This window comes from Chionomys nivalis, chromosome 15, assembly GCF_950005125.1.
Source record: "Chionomys nivalis chromosome 15, mChiNiv1.1, whole genome shotgun sequence".
NCBI lineage: Eukaryota > Metazoa > Chordata > Mammalia > Rodentia > Cricetidae > Chionomys > Chionomys nivalis.
This window is the reverse complement of record NC_080100.1, coordinates 70,185,665-70,200,077: the sequence shown is the minus strand read 5'-3', so window position 1 is coordinate 70,200,077 and position 14,413 is coordinate 70,185,665. Positions and strand designations below refer to the sequence as shown.

The 14,413-nt window shown below is 42.7% G+C and overlaps 1 protein-coding gene across 1 annotated transcript in view; it reads right to left on the bottom strand.

Moving 5' to 3' along the window:
* The window catches only part of LOC130887230 (gamma-tubulin complex component 5-like), a 42,127-nt gene extending 31,596 nt beyond the window's left edge, over positions 1-10,531 (bottom strand). The window contains 7 exon segments of the mRNA XM_057789520.1: positions 839-921; positions 4,620-4,748; positions 5,793-5,872; positions 7,190-7,286; positions 8,716-8,824; positions 8,921-8,974; positions 10,386-10,531. Coding sequence (XP_057645503.1) covers positions 839-921; positions 4,620-4,748; positions 5,793-5,872; positions 7,190-7,286; positions 8,716-8,824; positions 8,921-8,974; positions 10,386-10,531 — 698 coding nt within the window.
* Positions 10,532-14,413: the final 3,882 nt, after the last annotated feature.

The window sequence follows — 14,413 nt, the reverse complement described above, 5'->3', positions numbered from 1 at the left end:
GTCACCGAAAACTTTTTAGTGAAGCATGGTCAGAGCAATCACAATTGTTTATCATTCAATAAGCAAACGCTTAAAACTATGCAATGCTTTTTTCAAAAAAATCAGCGCATTTTTATAGAAAGTACATTAAAATGGATACTAGATATACATTAGCGTACACCAGTCCACTTACACTGATAATAAAAATATGACTATCAAGCAATTTCACTGTACTCAATACTAATTACAAACTGCTCAAGGGAGCAGGACTCAGCTCAGCGAAACTGTGCGTGTCTCATGTGTCTAAGGCCAGCGACCACATTCCCAGCACCACACGATGCATGCTTGCATACGTACTCCACTGTTGTGGGAGCTGCAGGCCGCTTCCTGCCACCCAGCTCCTGGCCGCCTGGCTAGCTTATGCCCCAAAATAAAAACATACAAACTGTATTCTTTTAAACACTGCTTGGCCCATTAGCTCTAGCCCTTACTGGCTAATTCTCATATCCTGATCAACCCATCTCTAATAATCTGTGTAGCACCAGTCTTACCAGGAAAGATTCAGCATGTCTGACCTGGCAGCTTGCTTCATCGCATCTGCCCTGAAGAGCAGCTGCATGGTGTCCGTCTGAGGCGTCTTACCTCACTTCCTCTTCCTCCCAGCATTCTGTTCTGTTTACTCCACCCACCTATGTTCTAACCTACCAGGGCCAAGCAGTTTCTTTATTAATTAACCAATGACCTTCCTCCATCACTCCACTACAGCTGTTTAACGAACTTACAATTCAAGGACAGACTTGATTACATCACAAATCACTTTAAACATTTATCATTATATTAAACAAAAAGTTTAGCTTACCAGACAGCAGCTAAATTGGAATGCAAATGCAGACTGTGTGGGATCCGGGAGCGCCTGGTTGTCCAGTACTGATGGACGACATGCTGCTATCTGGCTCATCTGCTAGAAGAAGTGGTCTAGGTATCAGTTTTCATCGTGTGCTAGGTCCTTTCATCTTGTGACGGGAAGTGCTCACTTGGGATGAGTCCCTGTCTACGAGGACTTCACATGGCCCCTACCTGGACTGTAAGTGAGAGGGCTGACCTGTGCTGTCACAAAGATGATGCAAGGTCTAAGAATTAGAAGGTCTGCGGATTAATACCAGTCACTTACATAAAAATAAATAAATAAATAAATAAATAAATAAATAAATAAATAAACCTACCAAATTTAAGATGAAGATTTACCAAGAATGTCTAACAGACAAACTGCAGAAACCAACAGTATTCTCCTATCCCTATATAAACAAAGCAAAACAAACTGCTCAAGATTCTCAGCAATAAAAACTATAGCACATGCAGAAATCACTAGATGAATACTTGAGAATTTAGAAAAGAATATTACCAATAAGCAAACAAAAAACCCAAAAATTTCATAGGACTGGAATATAGCTCAGGGCATAGCATTTACTCAGCATTCACAATGCTCTATGATTAATTCCCCCAAGCAAATAATAATTAACTTTTCTAAGTTTAATATAATTAGAAACAATGGAGGTATTGTTGGCCTCCCCAAGCTAACTCTACAAATTTAAGCTAATCAAAAAATCGACTTGGATTTGTCTAACACACTGCTTCTAAATGTCCATGGAAGAGTCTAAGTTCACAAAGTGCAATACGTATGCTATGTATTACGACAGAACAACAAAGCCAAAAAAAAGTCTGTTCCTGGGTAGACGAACACTAAAATAATAAACAGAAGATCTGTAAAAAAGTACAAATGAAAGCTTGATACACAATCAAGACAAAAACCACCAAACAATGATTCTGCTGGAAAAACTGCCTTATTGGACAGTAAGTAGATCCTTTAACCTGGTGTCATATAAAGAAGTAGACCTCGGACCTAACAATCCAAACGTGATCCTTTCCAGGCTCTAGCCAGGTGAGTGCAGTCTTCACCCTCATCAGGGAAACCTCTCTGCAAGAGACGGAAACCACTACAGAAAACCACAGTCAGCCAAAGGCAGATCGGTGGAGCTCAATCCCAACTGATGCATCTACAAGCCTACTGCATCTAAGGCTCAGAGATCATTGTAGAAGAGAAAGTTTGCTTTGAGTTTGTGTCTCCTAGGAATGTCAGAAAATATATACATAAAGTCCCACCAACATGGCTGCCTAAATATGACCTGAACATGGACAACACCAACAAACATGCTAATGTGGATTCAAGAGAGCTCATGAGGCCTCAATCCCACACACAGAACTCTAAGCAATTAAAGAATGAGATGAGAGCTGGAGAGGGTAGTCTTCTCCAGGGAAGAGCACATCAATTGGTCACCCCCTAAATGGTTAGCCCTGGAAACACACATACAAGAAACATACAGAGTAGGCTATATTTATATATGTAATGACAATAAAAAAAGCTATGGATTTGGAAGAGAACAAAGGGAAGGTTTGTAGAGAGAAAGGGAAGGGAAAAATGATACGATTATATTATAATCTCAAAAAATAAAACCAAAAACCATACCCAAATGAAACAGTAATAAAACATAGAAATAGAGGGAAATGTTGGTTTTAAGCAAAAATCCCAAGACCACACACTAAGCATCTGAAATGTTTTTTAAGATTTTAAATTTTATTTATGTGCATGTATATTTGTGTGTATATGTTTGTATGTGCATGTGTGTGTGAGTATGTGTGTGCACACATGCATCTGCAGTACCCAGGGAAGCTTGAAGAGGGTGCTGGATTCCGTGGAGCTAGATTACAGGTGTTGTGAGCAGTTCACTGGATGCTTAGAACTCAGGTCCTCTGGAAGAGCAGCAAGCTCTCTTAAGTAAGTGCTCAGCCACTTCTTCAGTGGCTCAAATTCACATTTGATTTTTTTTATTTTAAAAGAACAGTTTCTCTTTTTATCTAAGTCAGAAGAGTAAAAGCTATTTGCAAAATGTCTAAGGCCTAAGAACTGACACCTGATGAGGGAGGTCCTTCTGTATATATGCAGCTCTTATTGGTTAACAAATACAGCTGCTTTGGCCTATGGCAAGGCAGAATATAGTCAGGCTGGAAGAGATATAGAGAATAGGCAGAGTCAAGATCAAATGTAGCTGCCCAAGGGAAGGCCAAGCTGAGACCTTACAGGTAGGCCTTACAGGTATTGCCTTGTGGTAATACACAGATTAATAGAAGTGGGTTAATTTAAGATGTAAGAGTTACTTAAGAAGCTTGAGATAATAGGACAAACAGTGTTGTAATTAATAAAGTTTTGTGTGATTATTTGGGTCCAGATGGCTAAGAAACAAACAAGCAGTTTCCGTTTACAGACACAAAAAAGAGCTCTGGGGAAGAGGGCAACAGATAGGAAACCCAGATGAAGCTAGGCATGATGGTACACTTCTCTAATCCCAGCACTCAGGAGGAAGAGGGACGAGGATGGGCTCAAGTTACAAAGAGACCCTATCTAGAAACAAACTAAACTCCAGTGGAACAAGTACACAATAGCAGTTATCAAGAAATACACAGAAAAGTCACCAAGAACATGAGTCTTTAAATAACCAGTCAGAGGAGCAGACCTAATCCAACACTTAGGAGACTAAGGGGGCAGGAACGTGGATCACAGTCAAATTCTCACACAAGTTCAGACTGTGCAGGTAACTTGAGGCCTATCAAAAGGGAACATGAGATGAGATCATGAAACTGCACCTTCCACACTTCAGGAAGTTTAAGAACAGAGGAAGGAAAGTCTCATACCAATGTGGGCGAGTCTCAGGAGAGAGACCTAAGGAAAGGTCAGAGACAAGTTACTGGTAATCATGGAATTTAACACACCAGCCAACATGTTTCACAATGCAGAAACAATGGCACATATGGACAGCAAACACAGTAGAACAAGTGTTAAAACTAGCTGACAGGAAAGAGGAAATAAAACTGGGAATCAGAGAAAAGCTGACAAGATATGTACAATAGGATGACTTTAGAATCTTCCAGTTTCCTAGAATTTCTACCAATTCATGTTGCTCACTGACAAAAAGATAAGCATTCGAGTAAAACATAAACTCTCCTCTTTCTCCTCTTGCTGAGAGAGGTTTCACAATAACAACAAAGAGAATATTCAGACTAGGCAGTTAGAACTACTTCTGAAAACCTGTCTTTCAGAGCTGGAGTGAAGACTCAGTGGTTAAGGACACTGGTTACACTTGCAGAAGACCCGAGTGACCCCCAGCACCCATACGGTGAATCACAACCATCTGTAACTCCAGTTCTAGGGGCTCTGATACCCTCCTCTGACCTCTGGATACCAGGCATACACATGGTACACAGAGGAACAAAGAACACCCCCACATAAAATAATAATAAAAATTTAGAAAAACCCTACATTCTACATTTCATAGTGCTGTTTTTCTTATTTGAAGTGATATAAGAGATAAAAGCTACAGTGCTACTTCTTAGGGATGCACTTAAGACAGTTTAGGGTTCGTTAACAATGTCAGGGCTTATCAACAGCCTCATCAATGCTGTCAGTCTTAAACCTGTTACTTGTCAGGGCTTATCAACAGTCTCATCAACACCAGCAGTCTTAAACCTGTCACTTGAGACCTTTAGTGAGACGAAACCAGCCCTCAGCCATGTAGAATACCTTCCTAGGCAACTTGACGTCCTCCCTTCCTGCTGGGGTCTTGTTCCTCCAATGGGGTCCTGTCTACCTGTATCCCTGAGTCTTCTCTGCTCAAGGGCTGCTGTGCGTCTTCATCACCACTGTCTTCAGACCAGTTCTGAGTGAAGGAGAAAGAGATCTTGAGGCTGTGGCAATTACAGTGACTTAGTTGTAAAAACAATGAATAGTTCCATAGAGAAGCAAAAGCCAAATAAAATTTTGTCTTTTCAAAGTTTCCATAATGGGAATAGAATAGTTTGAGGTGATAAAAATCAAGACTGAAGTATGACATCTACATGTATGTAAGTAATGCAGATGAAGGCGAATCTCAGAACAGAGACCTAGCGAGACTAACAGGTGACAAGGAAGGACAGAGTGCAAACGAAAGTGTCCGTGAGTCAGTCATGAAGACTACAGAAAACTCAGTTTTTCCTAGTTTGAACTTCATCAGTTTTATTTTTTTGTGGATATGTAAATTCAAATTTCTGAGACTAGAAATAGCAAGAAATAATTCTAAATTCTAAAGAATCCAGCATACACTATTTCTTTGAGGCAGTGTCTATGAGAGTAAGTTTTGCTTTTCAATTTTCTTGACCAATAGTACAGTACAGTAGGAACTAAACGTGATCAGTCACTGGGTACAGCTATTCTTTGACCTACAGTACAGTAGGAACTAAACGTGATCAGTCACTGGGTACATTTATTGCACTGACCTATCTACACATTTCTGTTCTAGAAAAGGGTACTGTAACCTGAGAAGTTTTCTTTTTTTCTTCCGTTTAAAAACACACCAATCTGTAAACTGTATTGACATACATTGATTTGGCCCAAAATCCTAATAAATCTTCCATAGTTAATTTTTAAAGCATGACTTTATTAAATTTTACTCAGTGAGACTGAGTATTATGCAGACACAAAAATGAGCTGCTCACCATGGCTCACACGTGCCGATAAGAGGACAATTTGCACAAGTTGCTTTTCTCTATCCAACTCAGGTATTCAGGTTTGCCACTAAGGTTTACCTGAGAAGCCAAACTCACTGGCTTAGTGAAGAGAAGTCCTGTTTAAATAGCATGTTCTATGGCAGAGAGACACACTAAGACTACTGCTGCCTAATGGGCATGTACTTATAATGTGCAGTGTCAAAACCGCAGCCACTTACTGGTGTGTCGACATCTGGACGAAGGTCAATCTCTTCACCTTCCATCAAGTATTTCCCCTAGTCAAAATCATCTTTCTTTTCTAAAATTTAACAAAGGAACCTCGTTAGCTTTATCATAAATATCTGGCAGAAAAAAAAACCAACAAAATCCCAAGCACAACAAAACTACAGGAAAAGAAATGTACATGAAACTCAAAATACTTTCAAAAAACCATGTTAACAAATATTGAGATACTTCTGACTGGGACAGTGTCTGATGTTTGCCTCGCATGCACGAAGCCATAGGCTGGCTCTTTAATACTGCATTAGCTGGGCACAGCAGCAAACACCTGTAATCCTTGAACTTAAGGAAATTCAAGGCCACCCTTGCCTACATAGTGAGCTTGAAGCCAGTTTGGTGTGTGTGAAACTTTGTCTTAAAAAGAGAAAAAAGAAAGAAAAAAGAGAGAAACAATAAATCCAAATTTAACGTATCTTTTATCACTTCAATTAATTCACCATAAAAAGTTCTACCTGCATGTATGCCTTTATGTCAGAAAAGGGCACCAAATCTCATTACAGATGGTTGTGAACCACCTTGTGGTTGCCGGGAATCGAAATCAGGACCTCAGGAAGAGTAGTCAGAGGCCGGGCGTTGGTGGCGCATGCCTTTAATCCCAGCACTCGGGAGGCAGAGGCAGGCGGATCTCTGTGAGTTCGAGACCAGCCTGGTCTACAAGAGCTAGTTCCAGGACAGGCTCCAAAACCACAGAGAAACCCTGTCTCAAAAAACCAAAAAAAAAAAAAAAAGGAAGAGCAGTCAGTGCTCTTAACCACTGAGCCATCTCTCCAAGAGCACAGATCTTACATTTTAAGTGAAATTTTCCAAGTCCATCCAAAGCAACAGAAATAATTTAATTTCCCGATTTTAAAATTTTTTGGTTTTCAAGATAGGGCTTCTCTGTGTAGCCCTGCCAAGGATTTCCTACAACTTTCAATAAAAATCCAAACAATTACTAGGAAATGAAATCACTCTGTTGATGGAGGAGTTAATTTCATTGGTTAAATAAAGAAACTGCCTTAGCCCTTTAATAGGACAGAAAATTAGGTAGGCGGAGTAGACAGAACAGGATGCTGGGAGAAAGAAGCCGAGTCAGTGAGTCGCCATGATTCTCCCACTCCAGACAGATGCAGGTTAAGATCTTTCCTGGTAAGCCAGCTCATGGTGCTACACAGAATATTAGAAATGGGTTAGATCAATATGTATGTAAGAGCTAGCCAATAAGAGGCTGAAACTAATGGGCCAAACAGTGTTTAAAAGAATACAGTTTCTGTGTAATTATTTCAGGTAAAGCTAGCCGGGTGGCGGGACGCAGCCCTGCTGCTCTTATTACAACACTCTGTGTCTGATAACATACCCACTTTTTTGTCTCTTGGCATCTCCACATAGCTGCTGTTGGAAGGAGAATCACACAGACACAGGAGGAGGGACAGTATGGAATAATGAGTATCCATCTGTAAAAAGAAAGTGAGGATGGCTCGTGAGCGTTTCTCAGAGTAGACCGAGCAGGAGAGACTAATTTATACTCGCACTATACTTGTTTCAAAAAACATGAGTTACCATCCAATAAATTCTTATCTCTAAACGTTCTTCACAGTCGAAATGTTTACACAGATATGAAATCTAAATGGCATTAAGTCTGGTTCTCTATTTCTTTTCTTTTCTCTATGGTTTTCCATGACAGGGTTTTTTTGTGTAATATCTCTGGCTCTGGCTGTCCTGGAACATGCTTTGTAGATCAGGTGGGTCTTGAACCCAGAGATCTGCCTACCTCTGCCTCCCAGGTGCTGGGATTAAAGGACTGTACACTACCACTGCCTTAGGAGTATTGCTAGCAGGGTGACCATGTTCCAGTGGAAGGCCACACACCCACGACTATACAGACAGCACAACTAGATTTGATGGGGGGATTCAGATGGCTAAGCAGTTAAGAGCACTGACTGCTCTTCCAGAGGACCTGGGTTCAATTTGCAGCACCCACATGGCAACAACAAGATCTGACACCCTCACACAGACATACATCAGGCAAAACACCAATGCATATGATATAAAACTAAACAAATTATTTTTAAAAATTAGCTTTGATGGGTCAAAATAAAATAGGACACAAAATTGGGTGGGTAGGGATGAATCTGGGAGGATTTGGTGTGGGGTGAACATGGTCAAAACTCATTGTAGGAAATTCTCAAAAGACATAGTAAACACCAACAACAAAAATAAGGGAGAGCACGCAAGAACACACAAACACAAACACACACACACATCCTCATTCTAGCAAACAAATGATGTAATCTCAATTTCACCAACCAAGACTCACTTAACATTCTGAGACAGTACAGCATTAGGTAGTTTTGTCTTGGGTGAGCCTTACAGAGTAAACTCACACAAACTCAAGGCACAGTCTATCACATACGTGCTTGTTTCTGCTCTATTCACCTCCACAGTCTCTCATGACTGCAGTCTATATTTGTAAATGGTAATAAACCTCAACAATGAAAACACCAGACTTCGAAATTCTGAGAGTTCTTGTAGCAAATCACTGCACCTAAGGGAGACCTTGGGGCTCCTGACATTTGGGATGTAGCAGGTGCTATCTGAAAAGTTTAAGGCAACCAGGCAATGTTGTAAGCTATATCAACCGCAGATTTCATAACGGCAGCAAATACCAAGTGAGAAGAGAGAACAAGAGCACGTTGCTCACTTCACAGCAAATCTGAGGCAACAGCTAACATATTCCAGCCAGGGGATGTCTGGAAGAGATGTCGAGCTGATGATAACCGCACCGCAGAGAACAAACACAGCACGGAAAGAACGAACACAGCACAGAGTACACGCCTGAAGGAGAGCACACGCCTGAAGGAGAGCACACACCTGAAGGCTCACCTTTGTTTTCTCCACACCGGGGAGTGACGTATTGAGAAACTCTGTGGTTACTCTCTTCCAAATAGCAGCTTTGCCGAGGTCAGAATGAATGGTGAATTTTTCATAAATCCTAAAATATTTTTTAAAAAATCAACTGATAGCAAAGGATCTTGATGAAAACACATTAATAAATGAATATATGCAGATATACAGAGACTCAACATACCCTTCTATTGTTTTTTGTATCTTGTGACTGTTGACATCCAAGAAACGATGAAATCTGGTGAAGATAAATGCAATTTTTAATGCCAGTTCTGCCATATAGCTCAAGCATGCTTGAGCCATAGCTCTCTGCATTCCTACACATGCCCGATACTCCTCACAACCCTGTTCTCCAGATCCCACGTTCAGTATAACAAAGTTTCCTAGGGTTTTTGATAGGTCTTGTTATGTGGCTCGGCACTCACTGGGAAGCTAAGGATAGCCTGCAACTCACAGCAATCCTCCTGCCTGAGCCACCCGAGTGCTGCAATGACAGGCATGCATCATTATGCCTGGCTTTTCTTTGTCTTTTCAATATAAGAGAGAAGTCCTGCGGAAGTCTTAACACCCATCCTCTGAGTAATTCTGTGTTTTAAACACACAAAATGAAATACAAAGAAAAGCAAGCATATTCAAGTACAATTACCAAATATTTAAAAAGCTTTGGTAAGGGTCTGGAGAGATGGCTCAGAGGTTAAGAGCTCTTGCCATTCTTCCGGGAGACCCAGTTTCCATTCACAGCACCCACAACTGTCTATAACTCCAGTTCCAAGGCAGCTACCTTCTTCTGGTCTCCACGGGCACACACATGGCAATGGCACACACACACACACACACACACACACACACACACACGCATGTACATAAAGGCAAATCACTCATACACATAAACAATAGAACCTAAACATCAGCAGTGGGATCAAAGACTGTCGTTAATGTAATAATAAAGAACACTTGGGAATAACCTTAAGTAGTTGTAATACAACGTAAAAGACACCTTTTTCTCCTGGTGATAGATATGCTTTTGCTACTGTTATTATACCATGCAACATCTTAATTCTTTACCAACTCAAACATAAACACCTGCCTCCTGCCGCTAGAAGTATGAGAAAAATTTTTAAGACACAATTACTTTTTGAGTTCCATGACTGATGAATCATTATAGGTTACAACTAAATATTGCACTTGTGATTTTGGACAGTTGCATGCTTTCCATGAACTTGAGAGGTCTGTATCCTCACAAACTAGAAAGATACTCATGTCTGGGCTTATAAATCAAGATCGCAGACTTTGACAAACTGCTCCGTGTTCAAGGAGAATTTTACTGGGCATGCTACGTGTTGCTCAGTAGTAGAACCTGAGTTTGTTTTATGCGAAAAGAGGACACAGAATCGGGGAAATCTGCAAGCGGCCTGAGCAAGAAGAGAGGAGTTGCTGAGACTTAATATTCATTTTCTCAGCAATTAAAAAAATACTTTTGATGTGCAGTGAAAGCAGAATCAATCAACAGCTGACTCCGTTTTCAAAGCACGTTTCTCGCAAGGGCACTTCGGAGAGACCGAGGCACAGCAGCAGCTGGCGGCTCCCAGGAGGCCGCACCCCCCTCCCCCCGCCCGCCCGCCCGCCGGCCCGCAGCCGCGACCCCACACCTGAAGTTGGACCACACGAAGTCCAGCGCCAGTCGGAAGTTGGGGTCCGCCTGGTCCCGCAGGCCAGTGACCCGCCGAACGAGCTCACACACGTCGCGCTCCAGCAGTCGGTCCATCCGGCTCCCGGAAGCCCAAGGCAGGGCCATGCCCGCCACCTGCCTATCAGGAGTCTCCGCGGCCCGGCGGCTACTCTCGCGAGACTTCCGGCTCTGGCGGCCCCCGACGACGCCGGAAGTGTACCTGCGGGAGTCCCTGCCGCCGCGGTGTTGGGCTCGGGGGTGACGTGGGACTGGTTTGCAGCAGCGTCTCGGCTTGATGCAGTGCGTCCCTGTGCGATGAGAATGTTTGCTCTTTCTGCTTGCACTTTGGGAAATTAGCGTCCTTAGGGTTTTTAACGTTATTTCTTATGATCATTGTATTTAATAAGGGTCTCTGGATAGCCTTGATTCATGCTTTGCGTTCTGACGTATTCTGAGGGCAACCGGGTTTCCATTTCAGTGTACGGTTCCCATCATATTTCGAGAGAAATAAATAAAAATTATTTACTTACTCATGCTCTGAGCTTCAGTTTCTCCGCCAGATGATCCAAATTGGGTTCTCGGTGCCACCCATTAAAATATACGGTTCTGATTAGACCAGGGACACGGTTAAAACAGAAATAGGATCCGTTTATTACAGGGGTTCTCACCCTTCCTAAAGCTGGGACCCTTTAATGCAGCTCCTCATGTTGTGGTAAGCCCAACCAAAAAATTATTTCATTGCGATTTCATAACTGTAATCCTGCTTCTGTAAGGAATCATAATGTAAATTATCTGATAGGTGATCCCTATCAGAGGAAGGACTAAGGTACCTCGAATTGTATAATACAGGTTTTTCCACACACACTGCGCATTGCCCTAAGAGGCTTTTGACTTTATTCTGCTGCTAGGTAGACCCAGAAAAATCATCATTGCACAGTCACCCCATCAAGCAACGGCTGTTAACTTATCCCTGGGAATAGAGAGGGAGCCACCCTGTGAGTCCAATGGGGGAGAATTGGAACTGTGAGGGCACATGGCATAGTCCAACCGTATCAGGTAAACCAGGCCCAAGGTCTTATCAGACACTAGATGGAGAAAAGCAAAGCATATCCCTCCTTCCCAAGACCCCATAAAGTGACAAATTCTGACATTGTGGAAAGACACAGCACACGCACTCAGGACTCAGTCTTTGTTTTATAAAGATCGGATGGGGAAGATTCCAGTCTCCCTAACTTTGGCTTTATTCTTGTTTTAATTTGGATGCTATAGTCTCCAGGCTTTACTCTCTTGTCTTATCTGCATCATCAGCTCGGTTCCCAAAACTTCTTTGGGGCATTTGTCTTAGTTAGGGTTTCTATTGCTGTGAAGGGACACCATGGCCCTGGCAACTCTTATAAAAAGGAAAAACATTTAATTGAGGTTGCTTAAAATTTAGAGGCTAATCCGTTATCATCATGGTGGGATACGGTAGGGTACAGGCGTTTATGGTGCTCGATATGAGAGTTCTACATTTTGCAGGCTGTAGGAAGTGAACTGTCTCACTGGATGTGGCTGGAGCATATATGAGACCTCAAAACCCGCTGCCACAGTGACAAACTTCCTTCAGCAAGGCCACAACTCCTAATAATGCCTTTCCCTTTTGGGGGCCGTTTTCTTTCAAACTATACAGCATTAAAAGGGCGAATCCTTGCCTAGGAAGGACCATAAGGCAGTTTCTTCTGGATTTTCTTTTTTTATTTATTTTTTATTTTTTTTATTTTTCTTTTTTTTATTCTTTTTTAATTAAAATTTCCACCTGCTCCCCGTTTCCCATTTCCCTCCCCTCCTCCCAAATATTGCCCCCTCCCCCCACTCCCCTCCCCCTATCCCCACTCCTCTTCTCCTCCCCCCACACCATTCCCCCTCCCTCTCAATACTGAAGAGCAGTCCAAATTCTCTGCCCTGTGGGAAGACGAAGGTCTTCTATCTATGTCCAGGAAGGTGAGCGTCTAAACAGGCTAAGCTCCCACAAAGCCAGTTCATGTATTAGGATCAAAACCTAGTGCCATTGTCCTTGGCTTCTCCTCAGCCTTCATTGTCCGCCATGCTCAGAGAGTCCAGTTTCAACCCATGCTTATTCAGTCCCAGACCAGCTGGCTTTGGTGGGCTCCCAATAAATCAGTTCCACTGTCACAGTGGGTGGGTGCATCCCTCGTGGTCCTGATTTCCTTGCTCATGTTCTCCCTCCTTCTGCTCCTCATTTGGACCTTAAGAGCTCAGACCGTTGCTCCAAATTGAGACTCTGTCTCTACCTCGATCCATCACCAGATGAAGGTTCTAAGGTGATATGTAAGATATTCATCAGTATAGGATAGGGTCATTTCAGGTTCCCTCTCCTCAGTTGCCCAAGTTACCAGCTGGGGACATCTCCCTGGACACCTGCGAACCCCACTAGAGTCAAGTCTCTAGCCAACCCTAAGATGGCTCCCTTAGTTAGGATATATACTTCGCTGCTCCCGTATCTACCCTTCCTATATCCCAACCATCCCAATCCCCCGAGCTCCTCCCATCCTCCCCTTCTCATGTTTCTCATCCCATTTCCCCTTTGCCTCATTCCACCTCACCCACAAGTTCCCAGTTTTTGCCCTGCAGTCTTGTCTACTTCCCCTCTCCAGGCGGATGACTTTCTTTGGGTTCACTTTCTTATTTAGCTTCTCTAGGATCACAAATTATATGCTCAATGTCCTTTATTTATGGCTAGAAACCGATTATGAGTGAGTACATCCCATGTTCCTCTTTTTGGGCCTGGGATACCTCACAAGGCTGTCCACTCTCTCCATACCTCTTTAATATAGTGCTTGAAATTCTAGCAATAGCAATAAGACAACATAAGGGGATCAAAGGGATTCAAATTGGAAAGGAAGAAGTTAAACTTTCATTATTTGCAGACGATATGATAGTGTACATAAGCGACCCCAAAAACTCCAGCAAAGAACTCCTTCAGCTGATAAACACCTTTAGTAGCATTGCAGGATACAAGATCAATTCCAAAAAATCAGTTGCCCTCCTATACACAAAGGATAAGGAAGCAGAGATGGAAATCAGAGAAGCATCACCCTTCACGATAGCCACAAATAGCATAAAATATCTTGGGGTAACTCTAACCAAGGAAGTGAAAGATCTATTTGACAAGAACTTTAAGTCTATGATGAAAGAAATTCTCCTGGATTTTCTACAGTAGTTGACTGGAATCAGTCAGCAGTACAGGTTTGGTTTGAAATTGTGTCTATAAAGACACAGATTTTAAGCTAGAGTGATTGGCCCCAGGCTTGCAGGGCACAAGAACACACAGGTCCTTCTGCACCGTCACCTCCCTTTCTCCTCAAGGTATAACTCTTCTTGGCCTCACCCACCACCCCTTCACCCCCCAGAGCAACAGCAGCAATAGCAATAGCAATAGGGCTATCAGGAGAAGTCTGTCTCTGTCTCTTTGAAGAACAAAGAGATGTAAGGCCTACCTGAAGCAGGGGGTGAGGCCACCACAGTGGCTGCCTCAGGAGGAGGAGCATCAGACCCAGGCACTGTTAGGCTCCTTGAAGATCAGTCACCTACTATGGGTTACTTCTGGAATCCTAACACCAACATGCCCCATAAATGACTCTGCTGCTGTCCATCCCTTACCCCATCATCCTTCCCTGTAGGTGACATTTTCTGCACAATGAAAACGGGGTCCCCTTTGACCACACTCAAGAGTTTTCCTTGACACTGTGGATGTTGGAGAAGGTGGTGTAGGTGACAAACAATGGGGCAGAATGCCTGAAGGAAGACCTCATGATGATGGACAATATAGGAACAGAAACAGACCCCTGGTGTTGCGTTCTCAGGGGACCTAGAGTGGAGACTCCCAGGCTGGGAATGTCTAACTCTTGCTGCTATAGGGGAAAATATTTTCTAACTGTGTAGGCAATGGCTCTGTTTCCATGGATTTATTGCAAATCCTCCATGTTATGATAAGTGGGCAAGTCGGGA